General features: G+C 40.3%; 1 protein-coding gene and 1 long non-coding RNA gene across 2 annotated transcripts; one reads left to right on the plus strand and one right to left on the minus strand.

The window, feature by feature from the left end:
* The first annotated feature begins 9,096 nt into the window (after positions 1 to 9,096).
* Positions 9,097 to 9,958, plus strand: LOC141658753 (uncharacterized). Its single transcript, XR_012549396.1, has 3 exons — positions 9,097 to 9,241; positions 9,340 to 9,447; positions 9,855 to 9,958. It is a non-coding gene; the product is annotated as an uncharacterized LOC141658753 (long non-coding RNA).
* Positions 9,959 to 11,685: 1,727 nt separating this feature from the next.
* LOC141588076 (protein FAR1-RELATED SEQUENCE 5-like) lies at positions 11,686 to 13,596 on the minus strand. Its single transcript, XM_074409532.1, has 4 exons — positions 13,462 to 13,596; positions 13,085 to 13,315; positions 12,216 to 12,973; positions 11,686 to 11,860 (listed from the first exon to the last, which is right to left on the minus strand). Exons 1-4 carry the CDS (start codon positions 13,594 to 13,596, stop codon positions 11,686 to 11,688), a joined length of 1,299 nt encoding a protein of 432 aa, XP_074265633.1.
* Between the last annotated feature and the right edge of the window lie 10,018 nt (positions 13,597 to 23,614).

The following is a 23,614-nucleotide window of genomic DNA, read 5'->3' on the forward strand; positions in this document are numbered from 1 at the left end:
TGACTCACCGCCGAGGGGTCTTGGATATGAGTACGCGGGTATGTGTCCCGGCTGGCAGGTTGTCATGCCGAGACCCAGGCTGACCGGCCGGTGGGCTGCATCGGCTAGGCTGTCTAAGTCGTTGACTTGCTGTGGATATCTTTGACCTTGCTCAATACGTTGACTTGGTCAGCGGTGCAGAATATGCCCCATCAATTTGCCCCCAGCGTAGTCTATGCCGTGGTATGGGCTCCGATGTATGCTTGAGCGTATATTCTGCGTAAGTAATTTGCGGAAAATTTTCGCAGATCGGCTTCTTTCGGCGGCTTCTTTTACCTCGGCCTGGTCTTTCTTAGGCCTTACCATATCCCCCCTCCACATGGATGTGTAAAGGGCATCCGATGTGGAAAAGGAAGTGATAATTTGGCCGAGACCAGGATTGAGTGTGCCGGTTGTTTTTGATTGCCCCCCGGCTCTACTTAGCTTGGTTGACCATGTGGCCGGCGGAGAACAGATGCTTGGGAATTTGTTGAGGAAGGTGAATAGGCAAGGAGATATGAATAGGCGTGTTGAAGAAGCTTGGTTTCTTGTTGCATTGATTGACGTTCGATTTTGTTGCAACGATTGACATCCGTGGTTGCATGTCCGACACGTGTCTGCACGCTGATTGGTTGACGCTTCATGGGCTGTTCTCTGATTGGTCCTCCTTCATGGGCTTTTCCCTATAAATAGGGCAGTTATCCCGGGAAATTGGCCACCAATTTCATTCTCCAAAATTTTCCTCTAAACTTTCAAGGGTTTCATTTTCTAATTTTCAGAGTTGTTACTCCGGCGGGTGTTTTTCTTCAAGGTAAACAAACTTTCCAATTTCTTAACTCTGTAAGTTATTATTGTAAACATGTCTTCTCTTGATGCGGGCCTAGCAAACCGACGCGGGGGTTCCCCGTCGCGCCTTGATGAGGAGGAGAAGTTGGACGCCCTCCGATAAGGCTGGGGGCCTAGGTCTCCTTCTCCTGAAGTCGATCCTCGAATTTTGGAGGAATGGGAGGATGACTCTGATGTCGATGATGACGCAGACGATTTTGGTGATGATGCTGAAGAGGCTCGTCCCAAAGAGGTGAGGCGGTACGTTATGGATCACGGTGACGTCTGCAAGGTTTTTACCTCACTTCTTTTTCTTGCGCTAGTATTTGAGCGTCTCAATTGTACTTTAGCGTCTATGTCTTCGTCTGGGTTGTCTCCTTACGTTATTAATTGAGTGTCTCTTTTGTTTCCGCCTCGGCTTGGCCGAGGCGGTCTAGAGTGCGTATCTCGGTGTGTTAACGCTTCGAGGCATTTTGAACGCTTTGCGAGTATCACCTGCGCTGGTCGTTACCATCGAGGTGTCTGCTTCCTGGTGGTGATTGCCGCTCTTGTCGGTGTGTGACAGTGTGAGCCAGCATCTGCTTCTTGTTTTTTTGATGCCGTGGCGTCTACCACTTGGAGTGACTGCGACGGCGTCTAACCTCTTGGGGTTCTTCTAGTGGCGTCTACTACTTGGGGTGACTGCGACGGCGCCTGTTTCTTCATGGAGCAGTGGCGTCTACCACTTGGAGTGGCTGCGACGGCGTCAAACCTCTTGGGGTGACTGCCGTGGCGTCTACTACTTGGGGTGACTGCGACGGCGCCTATTTCTTCATGGAGACTGCCGTGGCGTCTACCACTTGGAGTGACTGCGACGGCGTCAAACCTCTTGGGGTGACTGCCGTGGCGTCTACTACTTGGGGTGACTGCGACGGCGCTATTTCTTCATGGAGGCTGCCGTGGCGTCTACCACTTGGAGTGACTGCGACGGCGTCAAACCTCTCGGGGTGACTGCCGTGGCGTCTACTACTTGGGGTGACTGCGACGGCGCCTATTTCTTCATGGAGACGTGTCATGGCGTCTACCACTTGGAGTGAGCTGCGACGGCGTCAAACCTCTCGGGGTGCTGCCGTGGCGTCTACTACTTGGGGTGACTGCGACGCGCCTATTTCTTCATGGATCTTTGCCGTGGCGTCTACCGCTTGGGTGGCTGCGACGACGTCAAACCTCTTGGGGTGACGCTGCCGTGGCGTCTACTACTTGGGGTGACTACGACGGCGCCTATTTCTTCATGGAGCTGCAGTGGCGTCTACCACTTGGAGTGCTGCGACGGCGTCAAACCTCTTGGGGTGACTGCTAGTGGCGTCTACTACTTGGGGTGACTGCGACGGCGCCTATTTCTTCATGGAGGCTGCCGCTCTTGTCGGTATGACAGTGTGAGCCGACATCACGCTATCGATAAAGACTACCGCTCTTGTCGGTATGACGGTGTGGTGGCGTCTGCTTCTTCCGAGTGATTAGGGGAAAATGAACATTTTGATGGAAGACTTGGACGATTTTTCATTAGGTAAAAACATGCGTCGGGGTGCCCACATTTGTTTTGGGCACCTCCGCTACATAGAGTATTCCCGAGATTACCGGCGTCTAATGGCCTATCAAAGGCACACCGTCCTAGTCACCGCTAGTTACATCCATGAGGTCGCCCTCTGTTGTAAGGATAGACTTTTCCCTTTTTCGATTTCTTTGCCACTTTGAGGATTGCATGTTGCATCCTCCGGCGGCTATCCGGACGTTGACCACCTCGTCATTCTCGTCTTTGGAGACGAGCTTATGCGCTTCCCCCGGTCCGAGACATACATCGGTGTTAGGGCCGGATGGACATCACTGCGTCGGCCTCACTCGGGGTGACTCGGCCTATGAGAAAGTTGTAGGCGGACGAGCCGTCGATGACCACGAACTCGGCTAGGACATTTTTAGCCGCATTCTTTTCGCCGAATGTCACGGGAGTCGATTGATCCCGGTGGTACCAGGCCGGCCCAGAGAAATTTGTATAGTGGGTTGGTGCGGGGGCTCAAGTCCTTGACTTTCGGCCGAGGCCGAGGAAGCACTCCTGAACATGATGTTCGTGTATGCGCTGTGTCAATCGGGCACCTCTTGACTAGGTGGTTGGATATGTCCAAATTGACTACAAGTGGGTCATTTGTGAGGAGCGATGACTCCTTCGTAGTCCTTCCTTCCAATGGTTATATCGGGGATGTTGGAAGCGAGGGATGTTGTGTTGGGCACAAAGTTGATGGCCACGATATAGCTCGTTCAGTGTGCCGTTTGTGCCCATGAGCGGACCCTCCGTTCTCGTTGCCCCAGATGACAACATGGATCACTCCTATCCGTTCGAAGACAGATTTCTTACCCGATTTGTCGGCGTCGGTCTTTTGGCCTTTGGCAACGTACTTGCCGAGGCTCCCCTTCCGGATCAGCTCTTCAATGGCATTCTTCGGATGCGCGATCGTTGGTTAGATGGCGGTGTGGCTGTGGTACTCACGATCTTGGCTCGTGTCACCGTCACTTTTTGGCTTGGGGGTCTCTCCCACTTCCGGCCCTCGTTTTGCTCGGGCGAAGACCTCGGCGGGCCGATACGATGAGAGGGGTTTTATCACTATACCGCCTCGGTGGTACGTTCCCGAACTCCACCCGGCGCTGTCGAGTCTGTTTCTGGCAGACTTGTCCGACCGTGACCTATTATTCTCACGGCGTCTTTCATCGGACCGTGACCCGTTGTTGTCACGGCGTCTTTCATCCGGGTTGTCCTCCCGGCGGCTCTTCTTTTCTGAGTGCTCGGCCTCGCTAGGGCCTACCCAGGTCTTGTGATAGTCTTCTACCTTGATGGCCTGGTCGGCCATCCTCCTGGCGGCATCCAAGCTCAGGCCTCCGCACTTGATGAGCTCATTTTTTAAGTCTCCCCTTGGGAGGCCCTTCATCAGTGCGAAGGCCGCCGGATTCGGGATTAATTTCCCGAATCTGCTGGACCTTTCCATCGAACCTCTTCACATAGCTTCGTAGAGACTCGCCCCCCTCCTGTTTGATAGTTAGGAGGTCCGATGTCTCCACGGCCCTTCTCTTGTTGCAAGAGTACTGGGCTAGAAAGGCGTCTCTTAGGTCGGCGTAATAGTATACCGAGCCGTCGGGAAGCCCTTTGTACCAACTTTGAGCCATCCCATGCAAAGTTGTTGGGAAAACTCGGCACCAGACCTCATCGGGCTGCTCCCATACCGACATGTAAGACTCGAAAGCCTCAGCGTGGTCGGCTGGATCACTATCTCCTTTATATGATAGGGGTGGCAACTTGAGCTTAGTTGGCACCTGGACTTCTAGGACGTAGGCGTTGAGGGGCTGTCTGACCATGTGTCGAACGACACGCGGTGATCGGCTCCTCGCATTCCTAATCCGGCTCCTCTCCTCGTAGCGGGAAGGACTCCTTCTTCGACTCGGGCTTCTTCTCCAACTCTCGAGTCGGACTCTCTACAGTTCCTTTGGGGTTAGCCTCGTTCGTGTTGCGGGGACGCTGTCCTCCCATGAGTGCGGGAAGGACTTAGGTCTACCACGCCCACTTTGGGCTCCCAGGTGACTTTGGCCGGGTCGGCTTCTCCCGGTGCTCCGTTCAAATTTCTCGGAGTCACGTTTTGGGCCCTGGTCTCCTGGACGGTTTCCGCCGCTCTTGTCGGCGTGACAGTGTGAGCAGGCGTATTACTAATTAAGTCCAGGACCATTTTCAGTTTTGCTACGTCAACCACATGTCCCATGATGGTGACCTGGTTGGCGGTTAGCGGCGTGTCTGGTATTATTGGCATCCCGAACTCCGGTTGGATTACTCCGCCGGTGGAGGGCTGCACGACTCCAGAATTGTTGAAAGTATCATCATGGTAGAATGCGGTTTCGTCGGTCACGACTGCGTCTTGTTGTTTTGACATCTTCTTAGCTTTTTGGGTGGGTTTTTGTTGTTTTTTTTTTGTTTGGGAATGAATGTGACTAGCTTCTAGTATCTTTCCCCACAGACGGCGCCAATTGTTCCGGGTGTAATTCCAGAGCAAGTATAGTTACCACCCGTTGCTTGTTGAATGATGTCTTGAGTTGGATTCTCCTTTGGTCTTAATCGTTCCTCTCGGCCTCTCTGCAACAATGAACAGGCGAGGGCTTGGCTTTGTGCCAAGCGTACTCACTCCGACGCTCAAGTCAGTAAACTTAAGGGATAAGTTGTTACTTGGCTGAATGTATATTGTAGAGAGATAAGGAAGATATTACCAGATGAATAGTGTATTTAGGTTTAGTTGTGGATTAGTTGGATCCTTTCCTCAATGAAGGTTGAGGAGTATTTATAGGCTTTCACCTTTTGTCACGTAGTGGCCAAGTGGCTAGCAGGTGGAAAGAGGCGATCTACCCCTCGGCCGAGGGACCTATGGCAGGCCGGCGGGCCTGTTGACTCACCGAGGGGTCTTGGATATGAGTACGCGGGTATGTGTCCCATTTGGCAGGTTGTCATGCCGAGACCCAGCCGACCGGCCGGTGGGTCAGACGGCTCGGCGTTTGTCTAAGTCGTTGACTTGCTGTGGATATCTTTGACCTTGCTCAATACGTTGACTTGGTCAGCGGTGCAGAATATGCCCCATCAGTTGTGTTTGCTGTTTCTTTGCTAATGAGAAACACCCAAAAGCCTTTGGTTAATCAACATGTTTTGAAATCGTTGATGAATGTTGATGAAATCAAAGATTACAATTGGTGTTCCTTTTTGTTAAAAAGTCTCCAAGAAAGCAAGATTGAGTGGGTGGAAAAGGAGACTCACTTCGGCGGGCCACTTTTGTTTTTGGAGGTAAGAAGTCTCAAAAAATATATTTGAAGTTCATAAATTAATTTATCATTGCAAGGTACGTTTTCATTCTCTTCTAATTATTTTTTTTTAATTTTTTTTTTGCAGCTCATCTATGTTGATCGCGTTGTTCATGTGGAACGAAAAGTTGAAAGAGATTATTATACGTTGGTAGGTTGGACTAGTAGTTTGTTATCATCCAGAGAGAAGGATGAGATGAAAAGCGGTATGTTTGGAAATGGTAAGTTGGAAGCACCAATGGAGGAGGTGGTTGACAATACAGGTGTCGAATCTGTCTATGAAACAACGGACTACACCGAGGAGTATATTCTTGATCTTGCTAAATGTATAACTAGTTAGCTCAGAACATATTATCTGTTAAGGCTATGTTAGAAAAAGGAGCATCAATAATTAAGGAGAACAAGACTGCTAAGAAGCTCTGTGATCATGCATTTAGTTTACTCAATTTGTCAAATGAGCATTGACTCATTGATAGTGAAAGTTCTTTTGGTACTAATGTTCTTTGATATTCCGAGATCTTGTTCCTGCTCTCGAGAATGATGTTAGTAATCATCCTTTGGTTCTTGAAGCTTTGAATAAAGTAAACATAACTTTAAAAAATAGTATTCAGGTTGAAAGCATGTCATTGAAAAGGCCGATTTTTTATACATAGAAAAAGGTAAATATGTTGATCATATTTTTTGTTATATTATATTAACTTGGTGCTTAAGTGTATTGTTCTTTAATTTGATACATTTCAACTACTCCAGAAGCCTTGTGTATTGAGAAAAGAAGGTGAATTAGTTGACAATGTGAATGAACATAACAAGGAAGAGGTGTCAAAAGGAGAGTCAGAGGAAAACAAAGTTGAAGCAGTTGAAAATGGAAATGAACAAAAGAAGGAAGAGATGTCAAAAGGGGAGTCAGAGGAAGAAAAAGTTGAATCAGTTGAAAATGGGAATGAAGATAACAAGGAAGACGTGTCGGAAGGGGAGTTTGAGGAAAACAAAGTTGAAACAGTTGAAAATGGGAATGAAGACAACAAGGAAGAGGTGTCATAAGGGGAGTGTGACAAAAACAAAACGTCTGATGATGACAAGAATGTACGAAATGATTCGAACCATCTTTATGTTGATAGTGACGGGGAGAATGAGGAAGAAGCCAATACGGATAATCTTATAAATACCCTTGTATGTAGCATGTTATCTGAAGATTATAGTGAAGAACCCAAGGCAACCAATCCCAACCCAAGTTTAGATATTAGTACTGAACTTGATTTACTAAGAGGAGACACTGACCCATGTACAGAGCCATCTGAGTTTCAGCACTGTATGGCTCACTACGTCTACTACAATAAGGGAAAAGGCACTGTTCTTGCTAGGTATATTTTATTCTACTCATTATGTTTCTTTTATTTAATCATTTTGTACATTTCGTTTGGGTATTATGTGCTTTATTAATAAAGATAATGTACATATGTGTAATTAACTGACTTGTTTTGTGTAACGTCTGAACCAGTGAAAAGCTCTTTGAGTTTAAGAATGTCGTGGATACCCGGTATCTTTTTGCATCTCTAAAACCACCTCGGTATATAAGAGATGCTGTGATTGATTGTTGGTCAGCTTACTTGAATTTCAATGAACTTGAACGAAAATGTTCAGCACCACGTCGATTCTTTGCTTCAACCCTCGTCTTTGTAAGTAAAATTTTATTTCATTCTATATTACAATAATTTTATGTTATACAAGTGTATATTAATAGAAGAATATTATGTTCTGTGTGTGCAGCAAGCATTTCAAGGGCAAAGGAAAGAATTCAAATTTGAAAGACAATTGGAAGTATTCAAGAAGCATCTTAGAAATGAGTTAAATCATGCTGGGATTATTGATGTGACAAAAGTTGATATGGTTAGCTCAAACAATATATATAGTCAATACATAGTGTTTTCTGCTGCTAATTTACTCTCGTAACAAATTTTATGTCTGTTGTATCTTCTAATCTTTTCTTATATAAAACAGATTTTTTCCCAATAATATCCGACCAGCATTTTTACATGTTCGTATTCAATATGGAGAAGAACAAGTTTGTCATTCTCGATAATCAACAGCATGATGAAACCCCAAAAACTCGTTATGGAAACAAACCTTGGAATATTGTAATTGTTCAGTTGCCTTTCATTGGTTATTTTTTCTTTTACAATGTCATATTTTTTGCACGGTCTCTCTAGACAGTTTAATCTGAATTTTTCCATGCAGCGTAATGCTTTGGCAGAATATTTCAATGACATTGGTGATTTGAAGGAAAGAGTAAGAGCAATGGAGCCTGCTGTATTGAAAATGCCTTGGAGAAAGCATCAAAATGTTGTTGACTGTGGTATTTACACAATGAAACACATGGAAACATACAAGGGGGTCGAGTATTGGACTTGTGGGTTGACAAAAAACAATGTAAGTTTCTAAACAATTTATATCCAATAATTGTAAATGTACTTTTGGTTTAATTAAATGATCTTTCTTAAAGTATTAAAAGCACATTCTTGTTTATAAGTTACCTATCCTCAAGATATTCTAACTTTTGTAGATGGATGGACTTCGAATATTGAGAATCAAATATCTTTACACTTTGGTTTCATCCAAGTGCAACATTGTTTGTGATGACGTTTTAACAAAGGTGAAGCAGTATCAAGAGAAGCCCTTCCCAAAGAAACTGGATTCATCTGATGAAGAATTCTACGAGGGTGATGAGATTGTTGGGGATGAGAAGATAGGAGAGGAGGTAGTTGGAAAGAAAGAGAAGAGTACCGATGATATTGGTGTCCTTGACAACAATGAGACTGTTAGGGTTAAGAAGAGAACAATGGAGGTAGGTTGTACAGAAGGGAATATACCAGATGGTAATGATGCTTGTGAGAACAATGACAAAGATGAGATGTGAGTAATACAAACGATATAGCTAGGATAAAAGACAAGAGTACAAATGAGCATAATCTGCTTGACAGTGCTGACACTACCAAGGGCAAAGTCATCAACAATGAAAATGTTCATGAACATGAAACATGTCAACCAGAGTCTTTGAGCATCCTTGCAAATCATAATTTACTAAGCATAGATACATGCATTATTACTCCTCTTCGACTTTCGAATTGCATTGCGATTATGTGTCGTATAGTAGAGGAAAACATACCGATTTAGCGGATATATATATATATATATATATATATATATATATATATATATATATATATATATATATATATATATATATATATATATATATATATATATATATATATATATAATCTCTACTAATGTACAATATTTAAATTTAAAATGTTCTATATCCAGTTTTGAGTTAACACTGGCCTGGTAGTCCTGAACCAGGGAACTTCTTGTGCACGTGGGTGACATTTCTCTTCGGCGTATTGAAATGGCAACGCTACGACAATCTAAGTATTTAACGAGTGATGTGATCGATTGTTGGGCAAAACTTTTGAATGCCAAGGAATCTAGAAGAAACTTTTCAGAGTCATATCGATTTGTTTTCACCACAGCTGTGTGTGTAAGTCAAATATTTATATAAACTTATTTCAACAAGTAAATTTTGTAATGTTTTTTCCCTTGATTAACATCAGAAACTTTACTTGTCTTGCATCTGAGATGATGCTTCAAGGAGAACTGGACACTGTTGAAAATTTTATGGTGATTAAGGATATAATGAAAGAAGAGTTTACCCAATTCTCGGTTAACCCAGATAGAATTGATTTGGTTAGCATCGACAATATACACTCTTTCTGCATGTTATATTTAATTTGCTTGTTGCCTAATTAAATCTTTTAAAATCTACAGTTCTTCTTCCCAGTTATATATAAAAGGCATTACCATTTACTAGTCATTGACAGCAACAAGTATAAGTTCATCATCATTGATAATGTGCATCGTGACGGAAAACCAGAAGAATTTTTCCACGATAGACCACTGTCTTTTGTAAGATTTTATGCTCTCTTTTGCTTAACATCACTACATGCTGTTCCTATTCATTATTGTGAATGTACAATGACTTTACATAGAGTGTACCTTCCCCAAAAATATGCTCTGTCTTAATTTTCTTATTTTTATGATATTGTAGCTCATAATTATTAGTGTCCTAATGTTTTTCCCCCCTTCTCCGCCAGCGTAATGTTCTAGCAGAATACTTGAAAGACATCGGTGTTTCAAAGGTAAAAGTTGATCGCATCAAAAAACTGCAGCCTATTCTTGCAAAGATGAAGTGGAGGAACAACACTAACAAGACTGATTGTGGTGTTTACGTTATCAGACATATGGAGATATTTAGGGTAATATAAATTGGACCTGTGGGCTTAAAAAAGGCGATGTGAGTTTCAGAAGTAATACAATTATTTTTAATACATAATTCAGTACACATTTGTACATGTTCTAACCCCTTGTTTTCTTTACTTTCCTAGGATGCTCCCCTACTGATTCTGCGGAAGAAATACATTTCATATATGATTTCAACAGAAGGCAATGTATGTTTTGATGCTGTACTAAAGAAGGCAATGGATTTCCGTTCAAACCCACTGCCATGGGAAGAATACGACGATGAAGATGAGGAAGATGCTGAATTCAAGCCGTAAAAACTTTTTTAGTTTCGTTTGTGACATGTGTGTGAGTAATGTAACATATATTGAGGAAGCTACGAGTCGAACAACCTGAAGTTTGAATAAATTTTAATTCAAGAGAGTGTTATATTCCGGAAACAAATTTCAATAAAGTTTATTATGTTCTTGCAGAACAACAATAATGTTTATTGTGCAAAACGCCTTAAAATTATTGTACTCTGGGAAAACAATTCCAATCAAGTTGATGATGTCCCTGCAGAACAACAATAATGATCCTTTAATACAAATGTAATATACTTTGGCTATAAGAGTAATGTACTTTGGCAGTGAAATCGAATTGTACATACAAGCCTTTAAGAATGTTCCTTGCAGAACAACAATAATGATCCTTTAATACAAATGTGATATACTTTGGCTATAAGAGTAATGTACTTTGGCAGTAAAATCGAATTGTAGATACAAGCCTTTAAGAATGTTCCTTGCAGAATAACAATAATGATTCTTTAATACAAATGTAATATACTTTCCCTATAAGAGTAATGTACTTTGGCAGTAAAATCGAATTGTACATATAAGCCTTTAAGAATGTTCTCGTAGTGTATATTATGGATGTCTATCCTTGAATCAAAAATTTGCACCTTCCACTTCGTTATCAGATTCATCTTCTTCATCATCGTACTCCACATCATTAGATTCATCTCCTTCATCGTCGTCATCTTCATGGTAGTATTTGGTGAATATGCTACAAAATGTAAATTAAATATTAGATTTTATAAGGAGAAAATGGCCACAATGAACAACTAAATTGATATACATTTAATGTTAACCAAATATACATTGCTGAAATTCTCATCTGTGCCTTCAGAACAACCATAATGTTCATTGCACAAAGAGCTTATGTGCCTCCATATAAGAGTGATGATTTTGGAAGGTAAACACTATGCGCTATACTTGTATAATTTAATAATTATTTAACATTAATGTAATATGCTTTAACAAGAAACCAAATTATACATACCTGTCAGATGGTTTGTTTCTTTACAAGTCCTAGAGTTGTGTCCTTGGCGGCCACATGTTTTGCAGTACCTCTTCTCTTTTCCTCTCTTCTTTAGGGCTTTTAACATTTCTGATTCAATTCTCTTGCCCTTGGTCCTACCCTTATTTTTAGATTTTTTAGGAACATGAATCACCAACTTCTGAGGTATTTTGCAGCCCACGTACTTTTCTATTTCTTTCATCTTGTCTTTCTTCTTTTTTGGAACACTTACATTACTAATCATATCCAATCTAATATCTCTCGGTTTTTCAATCAAAAGCTTCATGTCGTTATCATCACACTCAGCTACGCTGACATAAGAATAAACCTCTTGCCACGGCTCAATACTCAAAATTTTCCGGTTGAAAACTTTTGAGAGACATCTATCGATTTGCCATCTTTATCAAAGACAGGCTTACTCATTGAGCTTTTGTCCATCTTTGCATTATGTCTTGTCAGTATTTTCTCGAAAATATTGGTTGTGTAGAATCCAAAGGCAGTGCCTGCACAACAAGCCCATTCTCTGAAACATAGAACAGGAACAAGTAATCTCCATGTTATTAGGTGAATATGCTACGTTCCATGACTTATTTGGCATCTGCAAGTCTGTTAGAATATATATTTTTGTCTCATCAATCTTCCCCACATCTTTAAAACGGCAATCAGACAAAGCTGCAACCAATTCTATTTGGAAGTCTTTGAAAATGTTGTGCGAGTATATTTCAGAAGCATGGACTTCAAGGTTTGACTTTGTTTTCCGTGGGATTTCAGAGTGTTTGTTGTCACTGTTCAACTTGGACTGCTTGTGTCTTTGTGCTTCCAAGGCACTCCCATAGCACACCCAAAACTCAACAAGGGTCAAATGAGGTGTGAGGAACCTGTCAAAGAAATTGTTTTCACTCTCAGACTTAGAAGTAACCCTCATCAAGCCAGACATTGAAACATCTTTAAAATAGGCAGGGATCCATTGTTCCCTGAGATCGTACAAATCTGAAAACCACTCGTGTTCTACAAGTTGATAATCAGTCATTATCTTCCCCCATTGTTCTTCGAATTCATCAGGCTCATGTTGGTTGTTCCAAACACACCTATTGAGCCTGGTCTTCAAATCCTCATCTTGAAATAGTTGATAACTGACTTTTTCTCTTAGTTTCTTCATTATGTGCCACATGCACAGTCTGTGTGTTGACTCCTTAAACACTTCCGGGACTACCGACTTCATTGATTTGTCCTGATCAGTAATTATAATTCTCGGCTGGCACCCGCCCATTGCTTCCAAAAATGTCTTGAACAGCCATGTGTAACACTCAATACTTTCATCACCTATCAACCCAGCCCCAAAGGTTATGCACCTTTTGTGGTGATCAACTCCTGTGAAAGGCACAAACACCATATCGTACTTGTTTGTTTCATATGTAGCATCTGCTGATAACACCTCACCGAACAACATGTAGTTCTTTATGCAGATCGGATCTGCCCAAAACACTCCAGCCAGGCACTTGTTTTCATCTACTATAAAATCTAAGTAAAATGAACTGCATGTGTCTTTTTTCCCAATAAGATTCTCAACAAACATTTGCGCATCAAAATTACCAATGTAGGTTTTTATGTCCCTGACAAAGTTTTTAAAATCAACCTGAGTAGCACCAATGTTGTCGTAACCTCCACACAACTCCTTCCAACCTCTATAGGCTTTCACACCACCTAGTTTTAGCACCTTTACCTTTGTGACAAATTATTTCTGTACCTCTGTCATTTTTCGGTTTCCTTTCAAGAATATTGTAGATTCAGGCAAAGCAAGTGGATGGTTATGGGCTTCATCGAATCTGATTACAATATAAGTTCCATTATCTTGGTATTTGAACTGCACTAATGCACGACAGTCAATTCTTGTAATCGGCCTCACACGGTTTATGTCTGTCACATCAGATTGTGCATCATTGTCAGCAGTATCAGTCCTCTTTCCTTTACACCTTGCCTATTGCAGACAACATTCCTTAATGCAAAACTGTTTGGTAACTCATTGCCTTTAATCCTTTTTGTTGTTGCAAGTCTTGGCGTAAACCCACAGATTGTACAATATTTGTTGTAGAATAACTCTGCTGATTCTAGTGTTTCGAATACTTGTCCTACTTTAGGTTGCTTTTCCTCTGGACAGAATGGAATGTGGTGGAGTTCATTTATTGTTTCAATTCTTGTTCTTGGTGTTTTAAAGCTGTTATTTGTAGAAGAAGACGTAGTTGCATCACTTGTACTCATTGTCTGCTTCAACAGTAGTTAAGTAAGTAAGTATACTGAATATTATTGCATCAATAATGCAGTAATCCAATTCTAATATGCTCTACAAAGATTGGTAATTTATTTCGTACAAATAAAGGTTCATATATAATGTATTCCTGCGAATGTCCATTATCATGCCTTTAAAGGAACATTTATTTTACTGCTAATGTTCATAGGAAATATTGTTGTCCATTTTGATATAGCATATATAAAATGTATTGAATGTAATGACATAAACAAACAAATAGACATAATACTATTTCATTAATATTAGAAAAATATTTACAAAAGCCATTTAAGGCTTTCAAAAGCATAAAGCCTACTAAGGCTTATACTGAAAAAAAAAAACACAAGATAATACAAAATAACAATAAACTAGAAAACTAACTTAATATATTTCTAAACTAATCTAACAATCGGAGTCATAATAACCCTCATCACCAGACTGCTCCTCAATTTCATATTCTTGTCTGTGTTCTTTATATTGTCGTGCTTGTTATTTATGATGTCTAATTATTTCTTCACGACTAGACATAGTCCTGCAAAGGCAGTATCTTTCAAGGACCCGATCATTCTTTGTGACAGTGATTATACCATTTTCATTTCCCCGAACCACGTTTCGGTAATAATCCCTATCAATTACCTTTGGGCCGGTCCCTATAAGGAACCACCTTGACCAGGCCTTGCACACCTCGGCCATGTTTTTCTTTTCTTCCCTCCCAAGTCGCTCAAAAAAAATCCGGAGCAATGCCAGAGTAGTAAGGAAATGATGTAAAGGACGATTGTGTGATGGTATATCCATCTCCACAGGAATCTCGCTTCCTCAAACCAGTTTGAAGAAAACTGACTTACTTTCCATTGCTAATAATTTTGCACAAAATTTTGTTTATAAGCATTATTCTTGTAGTGGACTATTGTGCACTTTGAGTAAGACATTGTTTTTTTTAAAGAAAATTAAGAATTTTTCTGGAGAGATTAAAAGTTTTGGTTATTGGAAAAGGTTTTAGAAATGAAGGTAGGATGGAAAAGTGGTTGTGTACTCTTGGGTTTATATAGTGGATTAATTGAGTATAAGAGATTAAATTTTGTGAACAGTTGTGTCTTTTCAACTGCCACAAACATAATCATGGTAATTATAAAATTGGGCGAAGTTATCTATGTTACTTAAACGACTATATGTATTACGGGTTCAATTTAATTGATATTTCAAATACCTGTCTAAATAATAAAATGTACCTTAAAAAATAATTTAATGTACATTTAAGGTCTGCTTTTAAACCTCTTGCATAAAACAATATATGCACATTATGAAAATACGTAATGGACATTTGAATTAAACTGAAACCTCATTAATTTTCCAAATAATGTTCCATGTTCTTTTTTAAATAATTTAATGTACCTTTAAATATAATATAATGTACATTTTCCAAACAGTGCTTAATGATATTTTAGTTGCATCTAATTATCAGAAAATGCAAATTATGAATATAGATAGTGGACAATTTATTTGATGGAACATGTTTTTTTATAATTAATATAATGTACATTTAGAAGTAATATTCAAATTAATATGAATAGTTGTGTCTTTTCACCACATAAGCAAGTTACAAACCGTCATTTGACTTATTGTGACTTATTGTGAACAGTTGCAAGACCACTTGCAAAAGGTAATAATTACTTGAACATCCGTATTATATATAATGCATATTTCACTAAGACTGATTGGACATTTCCTTATTAAACGTGTACAGCACAACACAACACATTATTATTACATGCAAAATTACTTTTCAGTTACTTCAAATTGCACACTTTTTCTTTCTCATTATTTTTACATTTTTTCTCACCACAAAGTACATTTGCATTTATCATCCTCCTGAAATCAAACAAACAAACTATAAACCCTAATTTAACACTTTTCATTATAAAATTAATGTTTTTGTGGTTCTGGACATTAAATCTAGTTAACTAAATTTAATCATATCCGAAATTAAGTTGAATTTGTTTAAATTCAACTTTAACATCATCATAAAATAAATTCAACAACGATTCAGAAAGGAATTAAATAACATTGAATGAACATACCTCAATATTGACTGTAGAAAAAAATAATTCAAGATGAATGACGAAATCAATTCCGATTTTCCTTACAAAGTTTTGATCTTGAAATAACTGAATAGCTGATGAATGCAAAAGTTTGAACAAATTGAATCTGATTTGCGCTTCAAACACAACAATTGATGATGAATAACCGATTTTAGATCACTAAATTTGATGTCGAAAAACAAAAATTTACAAATTAAGGAAGGATTAATGATGAAATCGATTGATTTTGTTTCGTGTGGTTTTATTTTGTTACGTAGGATTGATATTGCTCACATGTACAGTCTTATTTTTTGTTTTCCACGAAACTCTACTTTTCAAAGAAGCGCGTCTAATCTCGGCCGTCGAGATAATTTGATGGACGGTTGAGAGTTGTTCTCACGGTTCTCACGATAAGCCCCGTTCTCACCGGAACTCTAGCATAATAATAATAATAATAATAATAATAATAATAATAATAATAATAATAATAATAATAATAATAATAATAATAATAATAATAATAATAATAATAATAATAATAATAATAATAATAATAATAATAATAATAATAATAATAATAATAATAATAATAATAATAATAATAATAATAATAATAATAATAATAATAATAATAATAATAATAAAACCGGCCTCTCTCTTCTTTCTCTCTCCTAAATCCTCTCTAGATCGACGATTCTTGCGTAGTAGCAACCGCTTCTTCGAGTCTCCTCGATCATTGCCCGGGGCCGCCGCATGAGCAATGGGTCCACCACAACCTATTGGCTCTCTTGTGACGTCCATTGTGTCATCCGGTGCTCTTCTTTGCATCATCGGGTCTTCGTCTTCTACGGAAGAGCACGTAATTCAATCGGAGGTTGTGCATCCAAAAGGTGACGTTCCTGTTTCTAAGGAAGCCGGCGTCCCAATTCTTGAAAAGGAGGTCCCTAAGAAGACTTACTCTCAGATTTTTAAGAACTCTTCAAAAGGTATGAATCTTTCTTTTGTCCAACCTGAGGAGAATTCGACTATCACTATTGAAGAGGAGGATATTGCTCAGGAAATTGAGTATTGGCAAACTACTTTGGTTGGTACTGTATTGGGTAAACAGTCGACTCTTGTGCAGATTGAAACCCTAGTATCTAAGTATTGGACTCATATTACCACGCTTTGAGATCATGTATTTTGCAAAAGGGTGGTATTATTTTAGGTTTGCTAGTGCGGAGGATATGCGAAAATTCGTTCTGATACCTGGAATGTCATTGGTTTTCTATTAGTGTTCAAGCCTTGGAGTCCAACTGTGATAGATGAGTTAAATGTTACTCATGTGCCTGTTTGGGTTTTGTTTCCTAGCCTGGATCCTTGTTTTTGGTCTAAAGCGACTTTAAGTAAAGTTGCGGTCTTTGTTGGGCATCCCATTTGTGCAGATGAGCACACTACTAACAAGAGTAAGTTGGCTTTTGCAAGGATATTGGTAGATGTTGATCTTTCTAAGGAATTGCCAAAAGCAATACAGATTGACTCTCCACATCGTGGTACACTTTTGCAAAAAGTGAAGTATGAATGGCTCCCACATTTTTTTTGTTTTGCAAGAAGGTCGGGCATTCCAAAGAGAGATGTAATGTTGCTAATCCTAAGCCAAAAGTGGTTTATAAGCCTAAACCTACCAAGGTGCAGGAGAAAGTGGCTACTCCCTCTTCTCCAAAGGGTGCAAAGCAAGCACTTCAAAGCCTAAAACTGTTTCACCCAAAAATCATTCTTTGTCAACTTATCTAATATATTTGTTGCTCTTCGGAATGAACCACTCTTGGAACCAAATTTAGGAACTGTGGAAGTTGGAAGTGATCTTGAGGAGGATTACCTGCCAGATGAGGATATCTTTACTAAGCAGGATGTGGCTTTGGTAGTGGAACCAGGGGTACCCCCCCCCCCCCCCCTCTTCCTCCCAATGATTCTCTCAATTTGGAATATTAGGGGGCTCAATGACCCCTAAAAAAAAGAGGGAAGCTCTCGCTTTTCATGTTGGATAATAAAGTGGATTGTGGTGCTCTAATAGAGACTCATGTTAAGACTAGGGCAATCTTGGATATCTATGGCTCTACTTTTTCTTGATTTCAACTGACTCATAATAATGACATGCATGCTAATGGTCGTATTTGGGTCTTCTGGTCTCCTGCTGTGATTACCCTCACTGTCCTTTCTAAAACTGCCCAGCATATTCACTGTCGTCTTGTCCACCTTGCTACTCAAAAAGTGTATGAGGTGACTTTTGTTTATGCCTTCAATTCTAGAATTGAGAGGAGGATGCTCTGGCAGCAGCTTGTCACTATCTCTTCTACAATTTCCAATCCTTGGCTTTTTATGGGGGATTTCAATGTTGTTTTAAACATGGATGAGAGACTGGGTAGTGACCACCTTCATCTTGCAGATATGAATGATTTTGGGCACTGTCTGGATACTTGTTCTTTGGTTGACCACCCTGCAACTGGTTGTCACTTTACGTTGAATAATAAACAGGGAGATGGGTTAAAATGGGCTAAGCTTGATAGGATTCTGATTACTCCACAGTGGATAAGGGAGGTTGGGTCTACAGCTTCTTTTCTTACTGCTGGTATTTCAGATCATTCTCCAGGTCTTGTTGTTGTCCATACTCATAATGCTGTTCATAAGAAGACGTTTAGATATATGAATTGTTGGTCCATTTCTCCTCACTTCTTGAGTTGTGTGAAGGATAACTGGCTGATGGGGTATGCTGTTGGCAGAATTCATACTCTCTTTCAGAATCTTAAACACCTCAAGAAGGCTTTAAGAACTTTACACTCTGCTTCTTTTAGTGCTTTAACCACGAGTTAGGATTTGCTAAGTTGGATCTTCTAAGTGTCAAACTAAACTTCATGAGTCCCCTCGGAATGCTCGATTCTTTGGCTCGGGAGAAAATTTTTTCGCAACGTTATGTTCACTTGAAGATGCTGAATCTGCAGGATCTTAACCAGAGGGCTAAGGTTCATGATTTGAATCTTAGAGATGCTAGCACTAAGTTCTTTTACTCTAAGACTGCCCGAGAAAAATAAGGAATACTGTTGGGAGCATTCATGATGAACATGGGGTATTGAAAACTGGGTTAAGAGCTGTAGCTGATGGGTTTGTTTCTTATTACCAGAACCTACTGGGTACCTCTTCTCCTGTTCAATCCCTCCCTCGACTGTTTCAACAAAGAATACTTTCTTTGGATGTTCATCTTGGCCTCACTCGGATGGTTCACACTAATGAAATTCTTTCTGCGTAAAGTCGGGGACGGGAATAAAAGCCCTGGGATTGATGGTTATTCCTCGGCTTCTTCTGGATGCTTGGAGTGTTGTTGGACATGATTTCAAGGAAGCTGTCTATGAGTTCTTTCTTCATGGTAACCTCCCTAAGTCTGCTAACTCCACTCTCCTTGTTCTTGTCCCTAATATTGATACTCCCTCTTACATTAAGGACTTTAGGGCTATTGCCTGTTTGTACAACTTTTTACAAGGTTGTTAGCAAAATATTGGCTAATAGAATTCAGGGGGTGTTGGACCAAGTTATTGGACCCGAAAGCAGTCGCTTTTGTGGCTCGAGAGGATTTATCGATAATGCTATGATGGCTTATGAGCTTGCTTCCAAATATGGCGTGAGCTTACCTTACACCTAGATGTCTTTTAAAAGTAGACATTAGGAAGGCTTTTGACTCTGTTAATTGGGACTTTCTTCAAAAAGCTATGCTCAGTTTTGGTTTCCCTCATGTTTTTGTTGGTTGGGTCATGGCCTGTATTACTTCTCCCTTCTATTCTCTCAGTATTAATGGTGGAGTGGAGGGCTTCTTTCCTGGCAAAAGGGGTCTTAGGCGGGGGTGACCACTGTCTCCCTATTTGTTTGTCATTTGTATGGAGGTTTTGTCCCGATTACTTAGAAAGCTACCCAGGTATGATGGTTTTTCTTATCATCCCAAATGTGTTGATTAAACCCGACCCACCTGGTGTTTCTTTGATGATTTGCTTGTCTTCACTAGAGGGGACCTCCCTACGTTCAAGCCGTGGCTAATACCCTCTCTCTCTTTGATAGCTTATCTGGTCTTTAGGCTAATCCTACTAAAATCAGCCTGTATTTTGGTGGGGTTAATCGATCTCAAAAAGGTTATTCGGATGCTCTTGGGTTTAGTGAAGGAGACTTCCCTTTTAGGTACCTGGGCTTGCCTCTCTTTAATGCTAGGCTAGCTCTTGACATGTACTAGCCTCTGTTGGATAAAATTAAGGGGAAAATTGCTCATTGGGCTAATCATTCTCTCAGTTATGCTGGGAAGACCCTCTTGATTAACTATGGCATTTTTGGGATGCACAATTTCTGGGGGGGGCCAGTGTCCTTCTTCCTAAGGGTATCATTAAGAAGGTTAATAAACTTTGTAAAGATTTCCTTTGGGGGATTGATGAGAGGGCCAGGAGACATGTCTTTCTCAGTTGGAAGGCAATTTGTCAACCAAAAAGAGAAGGAGGGATTGGCATTAAAGACGTTTTGAGCTGGAATTGTTCTCAGATGCTCAAGTGGGTTTGGAAAGTAATTGCTAGGCCACAAAGCATTTGGGCGGTCAGGTCAATAGATATATTCTCAAGGGGACTGATTTCAGTCCGCTCAACAAAGTATCGGTCACTCTTGGTATTGGAATAATGTTGTGAAAGTTAAGGATTTCCTCCTTGCTAGTCTTTGGTTCTCATAGGATTGCTCTGGACTGGATTCATGCTTGTTCTGACTCTACCACTTATCACTGCTTTGCAAAAATGTATCATTTGGTTAGACAGGGTCTTTGAGGAGGTGCACTTGGTACTCTCAGTCCATGATCGGCGAGTGTGTGCCTAAGCATTCTTTCTTTGGTGTCCTGGCTTTGCAGGACAAGTTGCCTACTATTGATAACTTGGCTCATAGGGGACTTCACTTGGTTAATAGATGTGCTCTCTCTTTGTGCTCACGGTGAAAGTGTGGAGCATCTATTTTTTTTTCAAAGTGTGCTTTCTCTTCGCAGTGCAGGTTCAGATTGCGGCCTAGTTGCGGGCTTTGTCCCTCCTCTCTCTTGGACCAGGTGGTGGTGGTTTCTTACTCGAGCCATGGGGTGCGTCTTTGGAAGACAAAGAGCTGGTCTCATGGCTACTATGTACCTTCTTTGGCAGGAGCGGAATGGAAGAATTTTCAGGGGTGTCCTTAGTACTCCTGAGTCTATTTGTATTCGTGTTAAATTTGTGGTTAGCAATAGGACTTTTTGAGTAGGTGATCAATGTGGTTTTCTTGTTGTTTTTAGCTCTTGGGGGATCTTTCTGGTCTCCCTTGTAGAAAAGAGGAACGGATCTTGTACTTACTCTCTTTTATTTTATGAATAAGATCCAAGATTTTCTGCAAAAAAAAAAAAAAAAAAATAATAATAATAATAATAAGACCATTGAGCTAATGGACTTGGTAGCGAGGATTGAGGACCCGCAATGTGAGTTGCTTCTTCTTCGAGCTTGTACTGGTATTTCTAAGCTATACTTCTCCCTTCGTACTTGCTCCCCTAGTGTTTTGGGTCTGTCCATCTTTCCTTTGATGCCGCTCTGCGTTCTAGCTTGGAACGTATTGTCACCGCGTCGGAGACCGGGTTTTGGGATTGGCGGTGGCGCCTTGCTACATTCCTTTTCATCTTGGTGGGCTTGGTGTCTATGCGGCGGGAGAAGTGTTATTTTATGCTTTTATTGCGCCCGCTTGCGATCTGTTGGTTTTGCGAGGCTAAGCTCATCGGCCCTTTTCGGTGTTGTAGGCTGCCTGCTTTTGATGATGTCGCGCGGTGTTTTCTGCGACTACGAGGTTCTCGATATATTAGGTCACCCTAGTGAAATTCTTTGCCCCCAAACTTATGAAGAAATTGGCGAGATATTTATTTCACGACGAGTTCTTTCTTTGCCTCAGTCTGTTTTTCTTTGACACCGCTTGATTGCTTTATGGCGGTCTCGGCGGGGTTCTCACTCCTACGATTGGTTACGTGCGGTTCTATCTCGGGGTTGGGCGGACTATGAGCAGGAGGACTTACCGTAGTGTCTTTGGGGTATCGTGCAGGTGTTCCGTTATTCACGGTATCTAGGCCTGTCATCTGCTTGCTCTCGGGTTTTTTCTTTGGGATGTTTTTGGGACCACGCTGTTTCTTATCTGATCTGTGGGCGTTAAACATCGGCATAACCTTGTCCGGGACACTCTTTCGACATACGTTATAGATGCGGTATTCTGCGGGGAAGGAGGTTGATATCGGTTTGGTTGATGGGCATGGTGGCTCTCTTCGTCTTGCGGATTTATTGCTTTATTCTTGGGACAGGGGGCGTGATGTGTGCGTCGACCTGACAGGTTCTTCACCTTTGACTCAGACTGGGTTAGCAGATTTTGTGCCGGGCCGGGTTGTCGCTGATGTTGCTCAGCGAAAGTGTGCTAAGTATGGGGATTTGTGCGCGGTAGCGGGTTATGGTTTCCTACCTTTCTCTTTCTCTTCACTTGGGAGGCTGGTTCGGATCTTTGTTGCCTTGCTCAAGCGGATCCGAAATTCTCGGTATCTCGGGATGCGGGGGCTCGGGTAGCCGCTTACATTTTTACTAGACTTAGCTTTGTTATTGCTAAGGGTGTGGGAGCCCAGATTGTCTCTCGGCTCCCCACCAATTTCATGTAAACCTTTTATTTTTATTTTTTTTAATGAAAAAAAAAATAATATGAATAATAATAATTAAAAGAAAAAAGAAAAAAAAGAAAAATAATAATAATAATAATAATAGTAATAATAGTAATAGTAATAGTAATAATAATATTAATAATAATAATAATAATAATAATAATAATAAAAATAATAGTAAACTTTTATTTTTATTTTAATGAAAGCTGCGCGCATCCCTTTATAATAAATAATAATAATAATAATAATAATAATAATAATAATAATAACGGGAGGAACGGGAGGACTTACCGTAGTGTGCTTGGATATCGACTAGGTGTTCCGTTATTCACGGTATCTAGTCCTTGTCCTGCTTGCTCTCAGGTTTTTGCTGATGATGTTTACGGGGACCACGTTGTTTCTTGTCTAATCTTTGTGGGTGTTAAGCATCGGCACAACCTCGTTCGTGACACCTTATTCGACATTTGCTATAGGTCAGGTATTTCTACGGGTAAGGAGGTTGATATCGGTTTGGTTGACGGACATGGTGGCTCTCTTCGTCCTGCGGATTTGCTGCTTTATTCTGGGACGAGAGGGCGTGATGTGTGCGTCGATTTTGACAGGATCTTCTCCTTGACTCGATCGGGATGATGGATTTTGTGCCGTAGGGTTGTCGCTGATGTTGATCTGCGTAAGTGTGCTAAGTATGGGGATTTATGCGCGGCAGCTAGTTATGGTTTCATTCCCATCTCTTTCTCTTTCTCTTCGCTTGGGGAGCTGGGTTCGGATGCTGTTGCCTTACTTAAGCGGATCCAGAAATTCTCGGTATCTCAGGATGCGGGGCTTCGGGTGGCTGCTTATATTTTTACTAGATTTAGCTTTGTTGTTGCTAAGGGTGTGGGGGCCCAGATTGTCTCTCGGCTCCCCACCAATTTCATGTAAACATTTATTTTTCTATCTATGAAAGCTGCGCATCCTTCATAAAATAATAATAATAATAATAATAATAATAATAATAATAATAATAATAATAATAATAATAATAATAATAATAATAATAATAATAATAATAATAATAATAATAATAATAATAATAATAATAATAATAATAATAATAATAATAATAATAATAATAATAATAATAATAATAATAATAATAATAATAATAATAATAATAATAATAATAATAATAATAATAATAATAATAATAATAATAATAATAATAATAATAATAATAAT

Source organism: Silene latifolia, chromosome 6 (genome assembly GCF_048544455.1).
Source record: "Silene latifolia isolate original U9 population chromosome 6, ASM4854445v1, whole genome shotgun sequence".
Lineage (NCBI taxonomy): Eukaryota > Viridiplantae > Streptophyta > Magnoliopsida > Caryophyllales > Caryophyllaceae > Silene > Silene latifolia.